Below are 24,090 nucleotides of genomic sequence, written 5' to 3'. Positions count from 1 at the left end.
AGACCCGATGTGGTTTAGATATCTGCCTCACGGATGGGCCGTTGGTCTGCCTTCCAGACTCAGTGGATGCCCAGAAGGCAGACACAAAGCTGGGGTTTGATTCATTGAAAATGTCCATTAAGAAGAAGAGAGGTGCTTCCTTAGAAAAGCAGTTTTTCACTTTTTTCCTGTTTCATTCGTGCCTCATAGATTTAGATTGAAAAACACTTTTAAATGTCACTTTTTAAAATTTGCACACTTGTATTGCAGTTCTGGTGCAAGCCTAAATTGAAAGACCTGTCATGCTGATGTGCTGTTGACTGGTGAATAAAGACATAACCTGCGTGAAAGAATGGCCAGAAGAAGGTGAGCTATGTGGGAAGACGGAAAAAGTTGTTATTTTGTCAAAACTGTCGGAACCTTTCATAAATCCGTTTGCACTTTTTGCTCAGGTATAAAACAGTTTACTTTCCAACAGACAGATTTTTTTTTTAGGTTGTCACAGCAGAGTTTGGAAATGTTTTTGTTGCAGTTTCTTGGTGTGTTTTGATTTGCTGACTACATGAGCTTTACATTACCCCATCTCCTGCTCTGGGTATAAATATAAGTTGATGTTGTGCTGCTTTGATGTGTCCTCGTGCTCTCAGATAGTCAGGTGAGTGCTGAACACGTATCTTTTTATTCTGGTCTTTGTACATAAAGCAGTACCAGAAACATTTATTTCAGGTCAAGATGTCCAAGATTGATTCTGATATTTAACATTTAATTATATTTTCCTTTAAAACAAAAAAGCACAGCGCTGCTGAGTAAAATTAAACATTAAGCTGAAAATTGTATGTGCTCTTTTTGTTGTTGGGTTGTTTGGGTTTTTTGTGAAATATAACTTTTTTTTTTTTTTTTTACTTTTTTCTTGTGTTGCCAACCACACTTTGCAGTCTTCCTCAAAATAAGGTCTATCTGTCATACATCTTGAAGTCGTAGTTGCTGAAAACCATATTTCCTGTGGAATTACTCCCCCCTTGAATCATTTCTCCCTCGAAGTACCTGAGAAAAGGAAGACTGTGGCAAGGAGGAGGTTCTGCATACGCTTCTCCGGTAAGCACAAATCGTACTGTTTTACAATAAATTTTCAAAAGTTATTTAATTGGACTCAATGCAGAGTGAGATGTTCAGAGCATATTTTAAAAACGTTGCGATGATGGCAACACTCAGTCAACAAGGATGTACAGTCAGTCCAAATATTTCAAATCAAAATTTTATCAAAAGCAGCATATACACAGATACACAGATACACAGACACCGAAAACAGAGAGGGCATCTCGTTAGGATGAAGGGCCCAGAAATCTTTGGGAAGCTATTTAAGATGATAATTTTGAGATTTATCAAAGGTGACGATTTCATACTACAGTGCATTTAACTTTGATATGTTAATATATGCATGCGGTTTAAAAACGCACACACTAAAACATTTGGCACTATTAAAGCTTACGATCATGATGAGGTAAATCAAATGGTGACAGAGAGGTCCTGTTGCACAGCGGGACGTGTGTGGCCAAGCTCTCTCTTTTTATAGACCTGAGCCCATTTCAGTTTCAGAGATTTGAACAGTTTAGAGCAATTTCACTCATCCATTTTCCCCAAACTGCAGTATTAATCTTTTAACTTTTTTTTTTCATCTACAGAATGTTTCTAGAAAGAGTTTATGGTCATTTTACTGTGCAGTTTCTCAGCTATGAAATAGTGAACAGAAAAAGCATTTTATCTTCTCATTTGTAGGGTCAATACATAAAATATAAAATATTAATGTTTTTTTAATGTATTTAAATGTATTTAACATTTATTTATTTAAAAGTATACAAAACAGATTGAAAAAATCTTGTTCTTTACTTTTTGTGAAGTGAGGACTCTTCAGGCCACTAAAATGACTCTGTTTTTTTAAACAATTGTGCCCTCAGGGACTGAAGCATTCAGTTGGACTTTTTTGTCCTAGTGTTCATGTAATAAATGATTAAAGTTCATTTCTACCTCACTCTCAGTCTTTTAGCATCAGAATGACATCCTCCGTCATTTACTGCACGTTAGTGGCACCAAGTACATCGAGACGTTCATAATGTTTATTAAACACGTTTTATTTATGTGTTGGCTAAATGTGTGTGTGTGTGTGTGTGTGTGTGTGTGTGTGTGTGTGTGTGTGTGTGTGTGTGTGTGTGTGTGTGTGTGTGTTAAGGTTTGGAAATGATTTTGGTGTGTTGTATTACATTAGATGTTTGTTTTTTTAATAACTAACATAACCCAGAGCATGTTCTTTGTTCTGTCAATATGAGGTGTGTTGTTGTGGAACTTGTAGACTTGTATACAGTGTTGGACGTATGGATGAGGAGAGTTACAAGAGTTATTAATAAAAAAAGGCACAAAAGTGAAAACTCCTCTCCAGACTTTTGTAAAAGCTGCAGCCATCTTGTTAGCTGAAACCAGGAAATAACAGTGCAGTGGTATTACCGCTGTGAAAGGCTTAGAGCATCTTTCTAATAACACATTTCATTCTGCTCTTCTATCTTAGTCTGATTTATTGCTAACTGACCAATAGAACTGCTGAAATCACAAGTTATATGCTAGCTAGCGAAACAGGAGGATCAACTTAAAAGCCCTGCGTTAACTGAACATGAAATCACATGAAATTTACAGTCGATGTTTAAAATGTAGTGCAGTTTCTATAAAACAGGGTATGCCTCATACAAATATTCTCTTCAAGGCATTAATATTTTAAAAAAATAGTCATATTTACATCTTACATATGCAATATGCAATACTGGTTTCTGCATACTAAATCATGTATTAATCTTGTAATCATTATATAATAATCTAATAATTGCTGAGCTATGGAATAGTGTCAGAAAAGTGAAACATACAAATATCACATTTGGTGAAACTATAACACTGGGGAAGGTTGTTTTGGGGCTTGAGCCATTCTTTGCTGCTGCTGGGAAAGAGGCTGATTCTATACTGGACAGGTGGACTGCTCACAATTTCAAAGTCAGTCGGCAGGAATCGGGAACACAAACACTTCAGCATTTGCAATTTTCCACATCTGTTATATACGTGTGTGTGTGTGTGTGTGTGTGTGTGTGTGTGTGTGTGTGTGTGTGTGTGTGTGTGTGTGTGTGTGTGTGTGTGTGTGTGTGCTATCTAGTGCCGCGATGAGGCTATCAGTGCTATTGTGCAAAAACTAGAGCTTTAGTCATGACAATAATATTCTGTGTAGGCCTACTTCCTTTTCCTCCGTTCATTTTAAATCTGTTTATCTGCATCACACCTCTTGGTCTGAACGTTGAGAGGAACAAGAAAACCCACTCTGATAGAAAACTGAAGTCTTGAGATAACGAGTCTGTTATAATAGAATTTGACTTTCTGATGATATGTGAAAGAGTTTTGACCAGTTAGTCATTTATGTTAAAAAGACCTGACTTAAGATTTTATTAGTGTTTTTTTTATTATTATTTTTTAAATTCAGCCTGCTGTATGAGGCAGGCAGAGAATAAAAAAGCACTGGATTTATTTCCAGTCTCCCATTCACATATTAAAACATCATCTGACATTCAGTTATTAGGTCTGTTTTTTACTGTCAAGTGTGTTTCAGGCAAATTCATGTGAACGCAAAGATGGGAACTTTGCCATTTTAATGAATTAAATAAAACAACAGGAGATGCTAAATCATTGTACTTACTGATACTAATACAAATGATTAACCCTTCACCAGTCTCGCTGATTTCAGTGTATCAATGTAATTGAGAAGTTTTATTTCAGATATGGGAGTATGAGAGTAGTAAACCCACACATTCATAGTAGTACCAGTATGAGGCATCTGCAACTTTCCATGCTATAATGTGGCCGAATGAAATATCCAGACAGGAAATAGCAAATATGAAGCATCATATCTCTTATATTTAGTGTGGGGTTATGACTAAAATTCTCCTCACTTTGACAAAACAGATGCAGACTATAATGGTTCTCTCCAGGTAAGATGAAGCTGAAAAAGAAAACAAGAATGAAAGGTGACACTGAGAAGCCACAAACCTGCTGCTCTTACTTTCTACTGAATTCCTGTTGTTGTGGGTGTGCATTTGCATCAGACATTCAGTATGTGTGCTGTTTTGGCTCATTGTACAGACGCTTCCCTTCAGTCTGATACAATAACTGAAAAAAGGATCAGACCCCCCCAAAATGTGCGTACCTTATTTCCGTGTTGATTGTAAACATTACTTGCTTCACTTAAAAATATGTCATTTCGATAAGAGTCCTGTGCCAACGTAATTTATTAAGATTTATTCCAGTGGTAAATCTGGAAGTATGGAAGAAATTAAAACCAAAGAAATGTCTTAGAAATTTAAATACCGAGGCTCTGACTGTATTAAACATTCTCAGGAGAAAGCTTGTGAAAAATCAAGCATGCCTAAAAAGACTGACTCGTTTTCCCAGTAACTTATCATGATACTGTCTTTTGACCCAAACTGAACATGCAGAACTTGCAGAAGGGGAAAGAATATATTTAACAAGATGTTCATCTTTGAGACTGGGTTTTAACACTGTAGGGGCTTTTGGCACAAGTTCACCCACTTGAAAGAAGTACAGAGAAGAACAGAGAAGAACAGAAAGACAGAAGATGTCAAAACTCAAGCATGCTTCTAGGTTGTAGAGTAACTTAATTGCCTGATGAGTTTGGCGTGTGGCCTTCATCGCAACTTAAATAGACAACATATCTGTGACTTGGTATGTAAATCCTGGTGGTTCAATTCCCAGCTCCTCTTGTCCAAGAATCCTTGGGTTAAGTACTGAACCCTGAATTGTCCCCCAGTGCAGCTGCATGAGTGTGCGTGACTGTTACCTTAAAAGTGCCTAGGCCTAAAAAAAGAGTGTGTGAAAGAGGCTTGACTAAAAGATACCAGTCTATTCACTGGTATCAAGACTGTCCTACATGGTCCACAAACTGGACAAGTGTCTGAATTTTGCCACTTAGTGTGTCCACTCTATGGAAAAATATAACCACAGTGATTTATTTTTACACATGTCATAAGAAACAACAACACACATCCATAAATTATACTTAGTAAAAGTGAACACTGGCGGGCCAGTACTACATAGCAAGTCATTTTATTCTTAGTCAGCAAATTCCATTAAAATGCTCCAAAAAGCACCAACAACATAAAAGAATAGGTTCAGTGACTCAAATATAGCTCTTACTTTAATTTTTAACAAAACCAGATGAAGTACAGTTCCATAACAACTTCTGTACCCCTCTATTTAATGCTGTTTACAGAGGTTATGGTGATGGACTCACTTTCACACAGAAACGCTGACACAGAACTGTCAGTGGTTCTGTGTATTTCTCCACTTACCAGATTTGTATACACATTCAGCTATAGGGCATAGTGATATAACACACAAAAGCCAGATATGTTGGCTGTTCACACAAGAGGCAAAAAAATCAATTCTAGAGTTGACAGAAAATAACAAGAAAGAGGGGGTGAAAACCATCAACACTGAACTTTAAAGGGTAGACCAATATTCAATATTTCCAGGTGTGTGTTATTGTAACCATGACCATGTAACCAAGCTACGGACTTTAAAAAGGTTTAAATTAAATAAACAAAGGGTGAAATGAATGACAGTATTTTTCAACATTGATTTGAAACAGTTTTTAAAAAAAAAACATTCAGACATTTGCTGAGTATCACGTAGTGAAGTGCTGCTCCAGGAAAAATATTGTCTGATTTGAAAAAAGCAGGTCCCATTGCTTGCAGGTGATATGTCACCATGCAGCATGAAAGTAGAACAGCTTCCCACTCGTTCTGTAGACTTCTTTGTTGATGCTATCTGTGTGTGTGTGTGTGTGTGTGTGTGTGTGTGTGTGTGTGTGTGTGTGTGTGTGTGTGTGTGTGTGTGTGTGTGTGTGTGTGTGAAAGAGAGAGAGAGAGAGAGCGAGAGAGAGAGCACCTGCGAACAACCACAGCCTGCTGCAGGAAAGACTTTACATACTTGAGCCTTTAATGTGTTCATGGCTGTATTAAATGCTTGATTCTCATTGCCTGGAGACTTTTCACACAATCACACGCTTCTGAGATTACATTCAAACTTCTTTGCTTTTCTATGTGTTCCTACTTAATGCAGAAGCAAAAGGTAGAAATACAATAAAAATGTATCATTTTGAGGCAGAAAGGGTGCCACAAAATGATACAAACTGTCAAAATCCCTGAAGTATTGTCCAAGTAGGAAGATTGTCAGCAATCTTTTACTCTGACTTGTTTATTCCAGGGTTTTTAGCAAACAGTTGAATAACCTTGAGACAGGATTTGTTGTAATATTATTAATTGAATTTAACTTCATTATTTTTAACAGTCTCTGTTAAATATAACTGAGCACAGGCACGTACACACAGTGTGTTTATGTGTAGGTCCTCCTAAAGTCGTCTCATGTCCTCTACCAGAGGTCTGACATTTTTCTCTTCAAAATCAAGTCTAATAAAAATGGAACTTACTCATGAAGTAGCTTAGCTTTTTTGAGGATTGCTATAATTAATTTTTTTTTAAACTTTTATCAAAACCCTACTGACTTTTGACTGTGGTTACTCAAGATATGTAAATGATACTTGTAAAACTAAATGTATCAAACTATCTCAGAAATTCAAAGCATTTCGGCATGTAGTCATGTTCAAGACAGTCTAGTGAAGTTCAGTCTGAATGAAATCTGATTGAAAGCAGCCTGGTTGTTGATGCCTGATGGCTGGTCTGAGTATTTTATCTGATACAGTTCTTTACATGCAGCAGTTTTGGTTAAAATGACTCTTCACCTCACAGTGGAGCTTTAGAACAAAAGAGATATCTGTAGTCTAAGACATTGGAGTCTGTCAATGGGGGAAGAGACTGTGGCATGTGTCTCTGAAAATACAAGACTGGCAGAGCCTGTAAATCTGTAAATCTGATGTGTAAATCTGTAAATCTAATTTTGTTGAACATCTGATGTCGTTAACGACATCAGATGTTCAACAAAATTAGAAGCCATAAATAAGCACAAGACTCACAAATGGTAGGAGCGCTATGGAGTTCCCTCCTGTGCATGAATGTCACAGACTAGAGACAAGGGACAACCATGGGAGAGTCCAGTACCCACTGAAAATATGGTTGATTTTGTGCCAAGCATGAGGGCACAGCTCTCACTTTGATTATAGAAGTATGTAAGTGGATGATTAAGTGGCCGTGATACCTCTAATTTGGTATTCTTCTTGACTATCAGAACCAACCAGGGCTCCAGTCTGCACCTCCACAAAACACTGAAGAGGCATGCCCACTAAATAAGCTCCAGAGTATCCAGAGCGTTTGGTAACTTGGGATGACTCTCATCCAAATGTGGCTCCTTTTCACAAGGGAATTTCTTACCTATCCCAGTGACCTTTTTCAGTTTAACTGACGTGGCTTCCCACAATTCTTTAGGTTGTACTTCCTCCAGCAAGGAAGTTGCAGACTTCCAACACTCGCCTGAGATACAGGTGAAATTCTTCTGAATGTCAGAGTTAAAGACCGTATGGACAGGGGACTCTGTCAGACCTCACTGCTTTACAGGTCTGACTGGCAGCTGTGCCTGCCAGTTGGATGCAACTCAGTTGAAAGTTCTGCTCCTCTCTTTAGCTGAGTGTCAAAGATATAAGACCTCATATAACAAAGTCAGTGACTGATACAGGAACTCTTTACCAACTCATCCCACTGCTCCTACAATAATTTGATATTTAAGCTTCTTAGTGTATCATATCATATTTTGATTTATTGAGGTGTCATTTTTGTATTTTATATTTAATGGGCTGCTGCAACACAATACCTACCTAACTTCTGAGGTAAATTCCCTATCCTAAACCCATTCCAAGATCTGACACAAAGACTCCAAAGGTATTCTGAACTGCTTTGGGGTGCATAAGCACAGGCAGACATCAGAGGCTTTCCCTCTGGAAGTTGAAGTCACATTGAGGTAATCCTCTTGCTGGATGTGCTCAGCTGGCTGCTTGTAAAAATGCCCACACACAGGAGCAACCCTTTGTTTGGGAGTTTGATTTGTTAAATTTAGAGGTGAGAGCAGCATAATCTTCATTCATTCATTTTCATTACTGCCTGTTTTGCTACTTTGACCTACTTATTCTCTTCTATTTCACATTTTTGCTTGTGCTACTCATCTTTACTATTGCTTTGAAGAATTTCACAAATATGTGCACATATTAAACTGGACAATCGGCTGTAGGCCTCCTGCACCAAAAATATCAGAGCCAATTTTTCTGTCCCAGTCCAGACCTGTCCCACTGCTGTGTGCTAAAAAGTCTCCAGGGCACCTTTGCACAGTCTGAAACGTGGGTCCTGTTAGCTTGGGGTGACTCCTGCCTCTGTGGAAATGGTGCTCATCTTTTGACATCATGGGCATCTGTCTCCTGATGCTGCTGATCCAGCTGAGTATATAGATGTGTAATTGGCTGATTTCCTGTCCTCTAGGAACTTTCTCATTGAGATGAGCAAGGCTTATCATTGGTTGTGTAGTGATCTTGTTTCAACCAAACAGCCATACTGCTCAGTATTGTTCCCACTTTGCTGTAGTCTTTGTATTTCTAGTGTTGATATTATATTTCCTTTGTTGATGTTATAGCACTCACCTTCCACGTGCTTCTTGATCAGTGTGGACGTTGGTATTCTGCTCATCCAAAGTTCCTATATGCTTTGCGTGTAACCTCTCCTGTTGTGAACAGTCCTTATAGTAGCACTCCATCAATTCCATGTTCTCTGTCCTTGTCAGTGTTTCTTATTCCAGTAGTCTATTTTCATTAATATGACCTGGTTCCCCAACATTTGTTGCAGAACTTGTTAAGCTGGGAATTGCCCAAGCCAGAATGGTGTAAGTCATATGACTGCCGTTAGAATCATGTCACATTCTAAAAATGATTAAATAATAAATAGTGTTTTACATAGCTATTAAAAAACTTTGGTGGTTTGAGTTCTTTGAGTACTGAAGAAGTTCCAAGCACTTTGAATCTTTGATCACTCAAACAATTTAAACTAAAACCAGCTTCTTAGCATCTTATTAGGATGCTTGCAACTAAAGAAAAGAATCCACACCTAATATTTAACAATGGGAGTGCAGTGATTTAAAACTTGTTCAGAGCTGCAGTTTTCTTTCACTGTTATTATGTGTTAATTCTACAGATAATAGCCAGAGTTTGTTTATATGTCAGTATGTCTCCCAGATATATTAAATTAAAGGAACATTTTGTAACACACTTTACTTATTTGTAGCGTTTGAATCTACCCTCATGGAGTAGAGAAAATGACAAAACTTCCATGATAAAATGTGGTTTTCTAAGTCTTTCTAGTGAGGCATTAATGTGTCTTCTGTGTCTTAAGAAATGCCAGAGACTTCTGATGAGTACATGAAATTTGGACAACAAAAAGTCGAACGCCAACTTGATAGCATCAAACAGATGGAAGAGCCACCCATGTCTGTGTCAGGAAGTCAGGTATGTAACAAATAACATCACTTAATTGGAATAAACTTGTTTCAGTAACTTCAGTTACTAAACATTTAAAGCCTACGTAACATAAACAATACAAAGATGACATTTCAAACTTTGAAACTAGGAAATGTGATTTGTCTTGTGTCAGTGTTTAAATTCTGCACAGCGTCAAAGCTTTTTGGAAAGAAGGATTTATGAAATCTATTATTATAGTGTCTGTGAAAATAAGCTTAAAATAAACAAGAGAAAGTTTAATGATGTTTTATTATTATCAAAAATCTGCATTTTTTATGTTCCAGTTGGGAGCTGTAGTAGTTGGTTAAACTGTATACACTGGATATAATGTTAGATAATGTTTATTTTAAAAAGTTATATGTTTCTTTATCATAATTATTTTTAAATTATTGTCGCATGAACTTTCAGAAAAAAGCAGAAAAAATGTTAATGCACATGTATGATTAATTTCTGACATCTCAGGCAAGTCCAGAGTGCCGGCTCAAATTTGGATCTAAAACTGTGAGTTGAGTTTGTTATTTGCCTAATAAATAAGAATAATTTTTAGTTTAAACTCATTTCTGACAAATTACTATTTGTGTTTTCTTGTTTTTATGACAGGTGGTCTAATGAATTTATTAAGCACTGTAGTGCTAACTAACATTTATAATAATACACACAAATTTCAGTCAGTAAAGTTGAAAGACTGTCTTCTTAGACAGTTTGTAAAATTACCAAAAAAGGAAGCTCTATGATTTCTCAGATAATTCCAGAAGCCACCAACAGCAGCACAATCCAACAAATCAGGTTCAGCGAGTCTAGTTAGCTGAGATGAAGCAAAGTGATGGCACCCAGTCATCAAGGAAAGTAGGGAAACCTCAAAAAACTGATGATTTAAAATCAGCTGATGAGGCTACAGGGGTGCTTGGGCCTAATCTAGTTGCAGACTTCACGCCCTGCTGCATACTGCCCTTCCATGCTGGTCAGGGAAATTACAGAAAATGAGATTTTCCTTGTTTGAGGTGACCAAATACTTATTTTCCACCCTGATTTACGAATAAATTCTTTACAAATCCTACCATGTGGATTCATGGATTTTTTTTTTTTCACATTCTGTCTCTCACAGTTGAAGTGTACCTCTGGTGCAAATTACTGACCTCTGTCATCATTTTAGGTGGGGGAACTTGCACAATCGGTGGCTGACTAAATACTTTTTTGCCCCATTGTAGTGTATGCAGGATATTAGTCATTCGCTATAATTCACAGAAACAAATGGCAAACAGTTTGTTACAAATATTTGTTAGTAAACTATCAAATGTTAAACATCACTTCTTCCTAAAAAATGAAAAAAAAAACCCCAAACAAATAAAAAATGTTTTTGAATGAGGCCTAGCGATTAAAAGGAAACTGTATTATGTTACAGCCAAAACAATATCAATACTTTTTTCTTTCCAGTGCTGGAGCAGTATGGAAGGCATTAGACAGAAGCAGCAGAGACCATCAGTTCTGCGTCACGTTTCTCCAGTCGCTTACAGGCAACGACGTGGTATACAGATATTTAAATGTCTTTTGCTTTACTTTAGGAGAAGACGATTTGCATTTGATGCATGCAAATCGTCTTACAATCATTCTCTAAAGTAAAAGATAAACTTATAGAGACAAATACAGAATGTATTAAAAATGCAGAACTTATAAGCTCCATATTTAACAAAAAAACAACATATGAAATACTGAAACTAAGGATATTTTTGTCTGTTTGTTTGTTTACAAGTGTTATATGCTAATTTTTTAAATTAAGTGTAGGATTTTTTTTCCTGTGCTTGTTATGACATTGTGACACATGTGTTAATTCTATGATTTGCTGAGTGTAAGATGCTGGTGCTCTATTTTAGGTCTTAAGAATTTTTTTTAGTATAGTAATATACCAGTTAGGTAGTGTAGCACCAGTAGCATATAGTATTAGGTTTCACTTTGTATGGCAAGAATCTACATCAATCTTTTCTTCCCCTGCTGCATCCAGAAAGCAGTGCAGCAGTCTCCATTTGCAAGGAAGAGGTGGATGCATGCCATATTCTTCAGGAACCTTCACCTCACATGGGCTCTTCTCCCACATCGAGCCATCATTTCCTCTCCTTGAGGAGGGGAGACATTCAAAAGCAGACCTCTCTTGAGGCCCGGCTTCATGACGGGTAACAATTAATTCAGTTCAGTTCAATTTTATTTACATTGTGCCAAATCTCAAAGATGCTTTAGACTGTAAAAATAAAGACCCTACAATTTAAGAGAGAAAACTCCAACTATCCGACAGTTACCCATGGGTAGTATTTTACAATAAAGGGATAGAAAAATTCGCCTTTAACAGGAAGAAATTTCTAGCAGGAGCAGGCTCAGGAAGAGGCAGCCATCTGCTGCAACCAGTTGGGGTAAGGAGAAAGAAAAGAGACCAGGGAAGCATAGAGAGACAGGTCAGGAAATCAACGATGGGAAAAAGAAGACAAAATTTCATGACATGCAGTAGTGGTGTATAGTGGAAAAAGGTGAGTGTCCCCCAGCTGCAGGCGACTAAATTTACCTAATCCAGCCTTAACTGTAAGCTTCAAAAAAGCTACTTTTAAGCCTAATCTTAAAAGCAGAGAGGCTGTCTGTCTCTTAAATCCAAATTGGGAGCTGGTTCCACAGAAGAGGGGCCTGGAAGCTGAAGGCTCCCATTCTACTGTTAAATACACACAGGTAAGCCTGCAGTCTGAGAGCAGCATGCTCTACTGTAAGATAAGATGGGGCATGATTATTATTGTATGTAAGGAGGAAGGATTTTAAATTTGATTTTTGATTTAATAGAGAGCCAGTGAAGAGAAGCCAGTATAAGAAACATACAATGTGTAAAACAAGTATTGAACACAATTCACCAATTTTCTAAGTAAGTATATTTCTTAAGGTGCTATTGACATAAAATTCTCACCAGATGTTGGTAACAATCCATCCAATCCACACATGCAAATTGAACAATAGATGTAATTAAATTAACTTATGTGTAATAATGAGAAATGACAAAAAAGAAAAAAGTATTGAACACATGAAGAAAACAGTATGGAATGACATCAGCTGAAATCTATGAGTAATTAGTAATGAGCCACTACAAATTTATATCAGCGCTGGTTCGGCCCCAAATGATGGCCTATAAAAAGGTGTCTTATTACCAAGGTGTCATGCAAGAAACATCTCATGATGGGTAAAACCAATGAGCTTCACAACTACATTGTTGCAGCATATGTACCACTGACTACTGAAGAATTTCTAAACTACTGAAGGTTCAAGTGAGCACTGTGGGGCCATAATTCAGGAGTGAAAAGAACATCATTCATCATAAACTGGCCACAAACAAGTGCTTCCTGCAAGATTTCAGACAGAGGAGTGAAAAGAGTTATCAGCAGAGTTGTGCAAGAGAATCAGCAGGTACTATTGTTTCAAAGAAAACAATAAGTAATGCACTCAACTGCCATGGCCGTATGCCATGTGTGCATGCTCACCACTGCTGACTGTCACTGCTACTGTTTAATAATAATAATAATAATAATGATAATAATAATAATAATACATGCAATGTCTGCAGGTCAAAACGCACTGAAAAGCTCCCCAAAAACACCATACTAACAATGAAGCTTGGCTGTGGGAACATCATGGGGTGGGGCTATTTTTCTGCATTTAGCACTGGCACACTTCATATAATTCAAAGAAAAATATATAGAGGTAAACTTGACAAAAATCTGCTGCGATCCACCAGGATGATGAAGATGAAGCAAGGGTGGACATTTCAGCAAGACAGTGATCCCAAACACACAGCCAAGGAAGCTGTCAATTGGTTTCAACCAAAGAAAATAAAGCTGCTAAAATGGCCCAGTCAGTCACCTGACCTGAATCCAAATGGAAACAACTAAAGCTCATAGACGTAACCATCAGGATTTAAAGACTGTTGGTGTGGAAGAATGGCCCAAAATCACTCTTGAAAAAAAAAGCTCTTCTATGAAGTATTAAATACATTTCACTGTGTTTCATACTCATGTTTCATTTCTTATTATTACATATGTCTTCATTTATGGACATCTACTGACATATGGTTTTATTTCATTGCATGTTTTTGGAATGGTTGTTACTGACATCTGGTGAGAATGTCATCTCAACAGCACCTTCAGAAAATATTTTGTGAAGTGTTCAGTACTTACTTTACCTGCTGTATGCTCTCTCTAGTTCCTGTCAGCACTTTTTCTGCAGCAATTTAGATCAAAGGTTTTTCAGTGAGCTTTAATAACAGGGAACTACAGTAGTCCAGCCTAGAAGTAACAAATGTGTGAACCAGCTTTTTAGTTTTACTTTGTCTGCTTTGTTAAACAAAGATTCTAGATCTTTGTTTAGTGTTCATATCGAAAGGCATATCATGATCAAAAATAACTCTAAGATGATTCGCTGTCTTCCAGGAAGACTGGAGACTTCTAGGTCCGAGTACAATAACTTCAGTTTGTCTTAATTTAGAAATAAAAAATTAGAGGTCATCTAGGCCTTTATGTCTTTACAACTTGACTATTGTTTAACTAACTGATTCTGGGTTCATAGATAAATAAAACTGTGAATAAGCTCAATTTTCTATAATAATGTGAGAGACTGTTAAAGTCGTACAGAAAACAATTACTCAGTTACTGCAAGTTACTACTGCTAAAGGTGGTTGTAGAAGCTGTGGAATTGTCCCATTATTTGACAAATCAACAGTATCTCATACCCCAGGTCTGAGAGTGAGCGGGGTACCACTTGCACAGCAATCATGCACAGTTGTTGTTATCCATCCATCTTCTTCTGCTTATCCAGTTTATGGGTCACAGGGAGCAGGAGCCTACGGCAGCTGTTGTAGCATGATTTTACATCATAAAATCAAAATCACATACACTACCTGTCAAAGGTTTTAGAACACCCCAATTTTTCCAGTTATTTGTTGTAGTTCAAGTCATTCAAGTACAATGAATAGTTTGAAATGATACAAAGCTGGTGAACTGCCAGAGGTAAAAAAAAAAAAAAAAAAAGTAAGGTTACCCTAAACTGAAAAATTAACATCTGAATTATGCAAAAGGTCTTTTTCAGGGAACACAAAATGTATTAACAATTTAAAGCTCTTCTGCAAAAATGGAGCTTGATCAAGCCTTGAAAGCTGGTGCTACTAATTCCTACAGGTGTTCCAGCTTTTCTGGATTACTTCCAACCCCCTCTGTCTGCATAAAAGAAGTGTTGGTCAGCATCAGTTGAACAGTATTGTACTGCAGAAAGTAGTGTGATGCTGCAAAAATGGTGAGGAAAAAGGTGATTAACAATGGAAGAGAGACAGACCATCACAACACTTATAAATGTCGGCCTGTCCTACAGAGAAACTGCAAAGTCAAGGTGTCAGTGAGTATAGTTTCCTTCAACATCCAAAGGCTCAGAAACTTTGACAGGAAGAGGTCTGCAGACCCAAAGACACGACTGAATCAGAAGACAAGTTAACAGAGAGAGCTGAGAGTTCTCAGCTATGTGATAGGCGGCTGACAGGACAACAGCTTCAAGCACAGCTTAATAGTGGTCGTAGTAAGAAAGTCTCAGTTTCAGCTGTGAAGAGAAGACTTTGAGCTGCAGGTTTGACAGGACGAGTTGCAGCAAGAATGCCAGACGTCAGAATAAGACAAAGAGGCTTGGCTGGGACATGAAACACCACCATTGGACTACTGAAGACTGGAAGAAGGTATTATGGACTGATGGATCAACATTTGAAATCTTCGGTTCATCACACAGGATCTTTGTACACCGTTGAGTAGGTAAAAGGATGGGTCCACAGTGAGATGATGGTCTGGGGCTGTTTTACTGGATCCAGGGTCGGTGACTTGTACAGAGTGAGAGGCTCCCTGAACCAAAACCACAGCATTGTGCAGCACCATGCAGGACCCTCTGGTATGCACCTAGTTGGTCAGGGATTCATCCTACAGCAAGATAATGACCAAAACATAAGTCCACGCTGTGCCAGAACTACCTCAGGAACAAAGAACAAGGTGGTGAGCTTGAAAACATGGAGTCCAGCACAGTCTCCAGACTTAAACCCCATTGAGCTGGTTTGGGATGAACTGGACAGAAGAGTGAAAGCAAAGCAACCTACAAGGTCCACGTTTATGGGAACTTCTGCTACAGATATGGGAGAATATTCAATTTCTATTGTAGAAAGAATGCCAAGGCTGTGTTCAGTTGTTATATCAGGTGCTACTTTGATGAGTCAAAAGTTTAGAATACATTTTGGTCTATAAATTGATTTTGGCTGTAATTGCTTTTTTGTACTATGTTTTCATTTCAGAGTGCAATGAGACATTAAACTGCATAATTTTCAATAAAAACTGAAAAATTGGGGTGTTCTAAAACTTCTGACTGGTAGTGTATGTTGATGAAAAGCCAGCACATTAAAAAAATAGACTTTTGGTTCACTAAAATGAGCACTTGGCTGTGGTGAAAATGAGCCCAAAGACTGGAGGTAAGTTGAGCTGGTGGTTCATATTACACCAAGACAAACATGTGATCTCTTGTGACTGACATTATATTTCATGTTTTAGATGTAGCATAAGAGTTGTTGTAAATTTTTATCTAATTTTAGTGGGTGGAGCCTGGTCTTTAACTCTCATTATGTAACAGCTATTTTTTCAATAATCATGATTCTAATTTATATTATTTTGTTTTCAGTTCCAATAGATATGGCCGATCTTTATAACCCTGGCTACAAAGTTTGTAATTTTTAAAATATTCACAGCATTTTAGGACAGTTGAAAGAGTAGATTGAAAAAGTAAAAAGCAAATCATCCCTGGATGTTCATGAATAAAGAAAAAGCGTTCATTTTTGTAGGTTTTCAGTGTCCATTTCTTAAATGACTTGTGATTACTTTTCCGTCTTTCAAACTGGTAAACAACTTAATTATATATTTATTTGGTGATCACCAAAGTCAGGGCTTTAATAACGATTAATTTTTTTTTCATTTAAATTTGGTTCATAGACTTGTTAGTAAATTAGTTGTCTCTAATTGCTCATCACACCCTGTCAGCTGGCTATGCTGATACCTAACCCTTGCTAGTACTTGGAACAAGTTGGTCCACAAGAATTATTTTTTGAACCTCATATTAAGACGTCAGTTTATAGCTATCATTTTTGAGTTCTGTCTGTCTCACTTTTATTTCTGTCTCATATTTCTTTACCTATAGGACAGCTTAAGAAAAAAATGGCTCATACCCTGCTCCGAAAATAACAGTCCTTTGTATCTGCATATTGCAGTTAGCATATTTTATGCAACACATAGCATTGCAATGCATAAATCCTGAATATACGGGTTAGAAAACTTTTCATATCAAAAGTCAGATTGGCAGAAAATGGTTTGGAAGTCTTGGTTTTGGTGCGTTATGTTTTTACACTCTTGACTGTCACACTCACATCACTGAAACATTTCTGTTTCCTCCAGCATCCCACAGGGGACCAGTGTTCTGCTCATGAGTGGGCTCTGCCGATGGCCTGGCTGTGAAGCAGTATTTGAAGACTTCTCTAGTTTCTTGAAGTAAGAACTGTGCATTAATTCAATGAATACATTTTTTGTGTGTGTGTGGCGTGGCAGGGTTGGAAAAGGCTATTTCCTCATTTCTGGACACAACAAAACTAGTAGCATTTATTAATTCAATCCATTTCAGTTCAGTTCAACTTATATAGCACCCATTCACAACAACAGTCAATGATTTATTCATTGATTGGCATTGGCATACTATGGGCTCACTGCAGGTCTGCATGGGCCCCACAACAGGCCCCTATGTGCTTAGTGTTGGCAGCCCACACCATGGGCTGCCCATGGTGGGGTCATTGGGCCTGAAATGTCATGCCATTACTGGGGCCCCACAGTGAGTTGCCCACTGTGGACCGTGTGGGTTTTATTTTCCAGGATATTCTACTGGATATTTGCATTGTTTTAAAAAGGACGATTTCAATCTTCTAAATTTATATTTATAGAAATTTATAGAAATTTATTTACAATAAATTTGGTTTCACGTAGTTTGTGTTTTCAAAAGTCTAGTTTTATTTCTTTGTCTTTACACAACCAATTATTCGATTTTGAGGCCTTTTTACAAAGGGCAGGAAGCTCTGGATATTTTTAAACCCTGTATTAACCCTGAATATACCCTGTGACAATTTGTCTTTTAGGCATCTTCATTCTGAACACGGACATGGTGACAGAAGTATTGCTCAATGGAGGGTCCAGCAGGATATTGTTCAGTACATGGAAAGTCAGGTAGAACCCAGAGAAACAAAGCTACAGCAGCACTATGCTGTATGAATGCTCATGTGTAAATATGTCCAAAAATAGATACAAGTTTCTTTTTCTTTCGAACCTACTCAATCTCGCAGTAGCTATAAGCTTAAAAGGAACATTTTAGTTAAAGTTGAAGTTTCAGCTAGATAACTGAGGGCTCTGCATCCTATTCTGCTTTTAGAAACTTCTAGAACCATAAGTGAGCCAGCATTCTGATAGTGAAGTCTTCTGTTATGTTCTATATTTTACTATGTTATTATGAGATCAGTCTAAATGAATCTGAGACGAAGCATTTTAACACAGAAGCAATGAAGAGTAGACACATGAACCTGGTTATCCAGACTCCTAAAAATAGAAGTAATCCAGTGATATATGGGAATTCTCTTTTTTCAGCTCATTCTGGAAAAACAGAAACTCATTGCAATGCAACTTCATCTCTCAGAGGACAAATACTCTGACTCGGTATGTCTACATGCTAAGACAGTAAAAACAAGAATTTCCTTGAAATATTGCTTTATTTTTCTTCTGGAGAGAAAATAAATGGCTGTGTCTGTTCACATCCACCTTCATCATTATATGCAGAAGGCAGCTTCTGAGTGGCAATACAGCCTTCCTCTGTTCCTGCCGCAGCCTCAGGTTACCAGTGGAGACAGAGTGCAACAGTGGGCCACCAAACATCTGGAAGAGCTGGTCCAGCATGGCAACAGACCTACTGCTTCTGATCATCTCCTCCCAGGTAACAGTGAAATTCACTAGGATTCACACACAAATGGACTTTTTTACTATTTTATGCACATTACGTTTTCACCATAACATATGTTCTTTCAGATAAAATGCTATTAGAGCTTATTAGCTAATATAAATGATTACATTTGACAGTTGAAATGTGCAGTACCTGTATATTTGTTGCATGTTGTGTTTTATCTCTAAATATGTTTCAAAAGCACATTATCCAAAGAAGTGTGTTTGATGGGACAAACTGATGAGAAACGCCCACTGTTCTTTTATAGATTTGGTTCCCAGTATTGAGTGTTACAAATACAACAACATCAGGCCTCCTTACACCTATGCATACTTGATAAGATGGGTGAGTTTGTCTAATGTTTTATTTTCATTTGTGAAGTTGGTCTGATCTGAACTGGTCCCTGATTTCTCAAGGCTCTAAAGCAGGGGTCGCCAATCTCAGTCCACGAGGGCCGGTGTCCCTGCAGGTTTTAGATGTGTCCTTGATCCATCACAGCTTATTTAAATGGATAAATTACCTTCTCAACATGTCTTGAAGTTCTCCAGAGGCCTGGTAATGAGCTAATCATGTGATTCAGGTGTGTTGACCCAGGGTGAGATCTAAAACCTGCAGGGACACCGGCCCTCGTGGACTGAGATTGCCGACCCCTGTTCTAAAGTATACACTTCTATACACACTCTCTGGATGTGTGTTTTTTTCCAAGTCACTGCAACATTTGATTTGATTTGATATACCTTTATTAGTCCCACTAGGTGAAATTTCATAAGGCTGCCGACCTATTGCACGCAATGGCGGTGCCATCTTACCCTCATATTCAGATACTTTACAAAAGACCTTGGAAAAAAAGGTTTCATGCTTTAAAATTGTATCTTTAGGCACTTTATTTGTAGCCTGTCACAAAATCATTGTTTGTTTCCATTTCTTTAGTTGCATCAATAGTTGCAACACACTTTGACAGGCTTAAAATGATATTTTGTATGAACAAAAGGCAGCCAACATCCAAAGAAGAGCTTTGAATGTCTTACCTATTTCCCATTTTCCTACCAAATATAAATAAAATGAAGGGTGGCTCAAGGCTTTGTAAGTCTTCCTCAAAGGTTTACAGTAGGAATCAGGTTTTATCTGCAAACTGTAGCTATTTATGACTAATTTGCCAAATATTGCCACTGCTTACCCTTCCATGTGTGTGACTGGTTGCAGTCTATCCTGGAGTCTCCAGACAAACAACGTACTCTGAATGAGATTTACAACTGGTTCACTACCATGTTCTTCTACTTCAGACATAATACTGCCACCTGGAAGGTTTGTACTATTTGGATGAAATATTAATTGTGATGCCTACTTGTGTACAGAATACAAGTGCTTTTTATTGTAATAAACTGAACATTTGGGCACAGTTTAACATAGAAGAAAAACTGTGCCAACCAGAACATCTCACTATACTGTACTGTTTTTAATAGCATGGCTTCCATGTTGATAGAACTGTTTCCTTGTATCTGTATCCTCTCTCCAGAATGCAGTACGTCACAACCTCAGCCTTCACAAGTGTTTTGTGCGAGTGGAGGGAGGAAAGGGAGCTGTGTGGACAGTCGATGAAATGGAGTACCAAAGGAGGAAGGGTCAGAAGTATCAGCGGTATAAAAATCTTCAACACGAACACACAGGAGAGCAGAAGTGTACAATAGGAAGCAAATTAACAAACTCTTGATAACTTTCTGTTATCTTGTTTCATTTACCCCAACATCAGCAATCAGGCTATGTGGTCAGCTTTGTAACTCAACCCATTGTTTAACAGTGTAGAGACATGGTAAAGAGAAAGGACAGCCTGAACACATCAGGACATAATAACAATCAGGGGGTCATTACCAGTTCTTCAAATGATAATTACAACTGCAGATGAAGAACACATGACATGTTACACCATGTAATTATATAGATACATATATATATATATTAAAAAAACTAAGCCAAAATCCAGAAGTAGCGTATAAAAAACTAAGTAGCAGCCATGTGCTGCTAATCAAATCCATTTCATTAATGAATCATCTGTAAGTGTGAACACATATATAAAAGAAGAGGATAGGAAGGTTTGCAGTGCAGGTCTGGAGATTTCATCTGTGTCCTAGAACATTACGAGTGATCCTAAAAAAACAATTCTTGTTGCCCTTTTATCTGGCAAGAGTTAAAAGGCCAATTTCAAATATTTTACACTGATTATTCACAAGTAGAAAACATTCAGTACTGCTGCAAACTTTCCCTAGGAGTAGATATCCCATCACGCAAGTTTGGTCTACTACACAAGTTACTATACCAATGTGTGGATATTTCCCATTCCATTCGCTTCCGCTTATCCTTTTTCAGGGTCGCGGGGGGCGCTGGAGCCTATCCCAGCTGTCATAGGGCGAAAGGCGGGGTACACCCTGGACAGGTCGCCAGTCTGTCGCAGGGCTAACACATAGGGACAGACAACCATTCACACTCACATTCACACCTAGTGGCAATTTGGATTATCCAATTAACCTATCCCCACAAGCTGCATGTCTTTGGACGGTGGGAGGAAGCCGGAGTACCCGGAGAGAACCCACGCAAACACGGGGAGAACATGCAAACTCCACACAGAAAGACCCCGGCCTGATGGTGGAATTGAACTCAGGACCTTCTTGCTGTGAGGCAACAGTGCTAACCACCGTGCCACCGTGCTGCCCTAATGTGTGGATATAAGAAGTGAAAACACCTAGGATTTACTGAATAATCCAAAATCTTGCTTTATACTACAGACCTCTGTTCTGTGCTTTGCTGAGGAATTAAAAAAAAAAAAGAGCTATTCTTTAGTAAACGTCCTAACTGTTGAGATCTGTAAGGATAAGACCAAAATGCAAGACTCCAGCAGACATGATCAAAATCAAGCATTTGATGGAGTTAAAAGCAAAGACCAATAAAAAAATCCCAATAGTGAGGAATTCAAAATAATCACACAGACCCAAGACAGGCCTGCCTACACAAAGTCAGGATTTATAGATAAGTGCAGACAGGTGGGGAAAACGACACAGCTAAACATAACGAACACAAGTGCGAATAATCAGGAAATGAAGGTCAACGTAAAACACACTGACACGGAGCCAAGAACATTCACATCGGACATGAAGACAGAGAAAAGGGGACACCAGATGATAAACACAGGAAGACCACTTTGACTTTGAAAGTGGTCTTTCTGGACCACTTCCTAGACTTTGAAGCAAAATGTGGAATTGTCCAGGAAACTTCCTGGGCTTTCAATATTACAGAACTAATATTGATACTGGCAGCTTTTGCTGCAGATCTAACCTGTTCAACAGCAGCTGATGTTTGAGATTGAAGATCATCATGTACTACACCACTTCCAACTTAATGATAGAGTTGTGATGTTGATAAGTCTGTTAGCTTGCATGGTTGGCATTTCTACAGCTTTCTTTCCTAGACAGGCCAGACTTTGTAACTTGCGTCACAGTACAGAGCACAAGCAGAGAAAACTGAGAAAACAAACTTAAGTACTTAGAGGTAGACACTAGACGGTAAACCATCTTGAAAGGCTTAAACAATCCCAAATCCTACAGATAGAGCAGGTATTAAGGGAAAGGCGTGTAAAAATATATTTAAGTCAAAAGAAAAAAAAAAGAAAGTGGGACGATAGAAAAGAAAAGGGAGTTTGAGAAATCCCTACTGGCAAACATAAAGTGAGTGGGTGGTGTTAGTGTTACTCCATTGTGCTTGCGAATCACATTGTGTTTGATTTTAGGGATTGCCCCATGAAGTGGCTCACAGCCTACTCCCATTACTCTCCTGGAAACCCCTGAGCACCAGCACTGAGCTGCTCACATCCAGATATCATCAGATAACGAGCAGCAGGAAGAACATCTGGAGGATGAAGAATCTTTGAAGTTTATCTAGTTTGTGTTCAGATTGAAGACTTGATTATGATTTATAGGTTATTGCATTATGATATTTGTGCCCCTGTCTGACAAATGTTTTTGTGCTCACTCATTCTAAAAATAAATGAATCTAACCTTTGTGGGTGTCAAACCATTGTTCTCATTTTATCCATTCATGAATTAGTTTCATGAGTTTCCTCCAATTAGTAGGTAAGGGTTCAGACGTCTCTTGCAGAGACTCTTTACATTGTATCACCGCGGAAGCACTAGCTGGTAGTCGGGCCGTACGCGTGTCTTAGTGCAGTTGAACATAATCCACAAAGTCCGCTTGTAGTCGAAAAGCAAACAGGCAAACATTTATTTCCACAGTTTTGAAATACAGTGATCCATTTGAATGTTCCAGTACACTGCAAACACGGTAAGAAACTGCTTTTCTCCACAGCTAGTTAAAGCCCCCGTAGCTCCACACTGCCCGTCGCGAACACTCCCCCCGTGCACAGTTACCGTATGTTAAAGGAACAGTACGTAAAAATTAAATAAGGCAAGAAAAAATACAATTTAACTGTAAATCTTATGCTAAACAAATTATAAAGTAAAAACTGAAATTCCCCATTATCTTACACTTATCCTTATCCAAAATGATTCAAATTACCGTATTTTCACGACCATAAGGCGCACTTAAAAGTCTTAGATTTTCTTCAAAAAGTGCGGCGCGCCCTATAGCGCGGTGCGCCCTATGTGTTGTAAGGAGGACGTAGTAGAGAACACCATGAGAACGTTAAAGGGTGAAGTGTGGGCCTTGATCGTATATACCGGGACAATCGCACATACCTGTATAAAAGAACAGGTATGTGCATTATGCAGGACATCGTTGTTTTAACAACCCTGAAAATGGCAAAGAGACACGCTTACGAAGCACAGTTTAAACTGAAGGCCATCAGCTACGTGGAGGAACATGGAAATCGAGCAGCGGCGAGAGAATTTAAGATTAACGAATCGATGGTTCGCAAATGGAGGAAGCTGGAAAACAAGCTCCGGCAGGTCAAGAAAACGCAGCTGAGTTTCCGCGGACATAAGGCGAGGTGGCTCGAGTTGGAGGAAAGACTCGAGCGGTGGATCATCGAGCAAAGAGCGAGCGGGAGAAGCATTTCGACGGTCACCATTTGGCTAAAAGCAGTTTCACTAGCTGAAGAGATGAACATTGAACATTTCCAAGGAGGTCCGTCTTGGTGCTTTCGTTTTATGAAACGGTGCCATTTTTCCATCCGGACCAGGACTACGGTAGCGCAGCAACTTCCAGCGGATTATAAGGAAAAGCTGGCCATCTTCCGCTCCTACTGCAGCAAACACATCGGCGACAAAAACATCCAGCCCAGCCACATCACAAACATGGACGAGGTCCCGCTCACTTTTGACATCCCGGTGAGTCACACTGTGGAGAAGAAGGGGACCAGCACGGTAGCGATACGCACAACGGGGTATGAAAAGTCTTCTTTTACTGTTGTGCTTGGCTGCCATGCTAATGGACAGAAACTGCCACCTATGGTGATTTTTAAGCGAAAGACTTTGCCTAAAGAGAAG

General features: G+C 38.4%; 1 protein-coding gene across 2 annotated transcripts; it reads left to right on the top strand.

Moving 5' to 3' along the window:
• Positions 1-581: 581 nt before the first annotated feature.
• foxp3b (forkhead box P3b) lies at positions 582-22,648 on the top strand. Of its 2 annotated transcripts, XM_026155243.1 has the most exons (14): positions 582-634; positions 915-1,074; positions 9,408-9,520; positions 9,995-10,033; positions 10,967-11,057; positions 11,532-11,700; positions 17,020-17,112; positions 17,748-17,835; positions 18,250-18,318; positions 18,439-18,592; positions 18,867-18,943; positions 19,802-19,903; positions 20,115-20,236; positions 22,377-22,648. In XM_026155243.1, exons 3-14 carry the CDS (start codon positions 9,410-9,412, stop codon positions 22,432-22,434), a joined length of 1,173 nt encoding a protein of 390 aa, XP_026011028.1. In that variant the 5' UTR covers positions 582-634; positions 915-1,074; positions 9,408-9,409; the 3' UTR covers positions 22,435-22,648. The 2 variants fall into 2 exon arrangements, with proteins under 2 accessions (XP_026011028.1, XP_026011027.1); XM_026155242.1 differs by lacking the exon at positions 22,377-22,648 and having other exon boundaries at positions 20,115-20,963.
• The last annotated feature ends 1,442 nt before the right edge of the window (positions 22,649-24,090 follow it).

This window comes from Astatotilapia calliptera, chromosome 20, assembly GCF_900246225.1.
Source record: "Astatotilapia calliptera chromosome 20, fAstCal1.2, whole genome shotgun sequence".
NCBI classification, from domain to species: domain Eukaryota; kingdom Metazoa; phylum Chordata; class Actinopteri; order Cichliformes; family Cichlidae; genus Astatotilapia; species Astatotilapia calliptera.
This window is presented reverse-complemented; position numbering and strand designations above follow the sequence as displayed.

Excerpts from the sequence above, each read along its gene's own strand:
- foxp3b (XM_026155242.1), top strand. The coding sequence starts at position 9,410 with ATGCCAGAGACTTCTGATGAGTACATGAAATTTGGACAACAAAAAGTC. Across the intron at positions 9,521-9,994 it reads TGTCTGTGTCAGGAAGTCAG|GCAAGTCCAGAGTGCCGGCT; the intron begins GTATGTAACAAA and ends CTGACATCTCAG. Across the intron at positions 19,904-20,114 it reads ATAATACTGCCACCTGGAAG|AATGCAGTACGTCACAACCT; the intron begins GTTTGTACTATT and ends TCCTCTCTCCAG.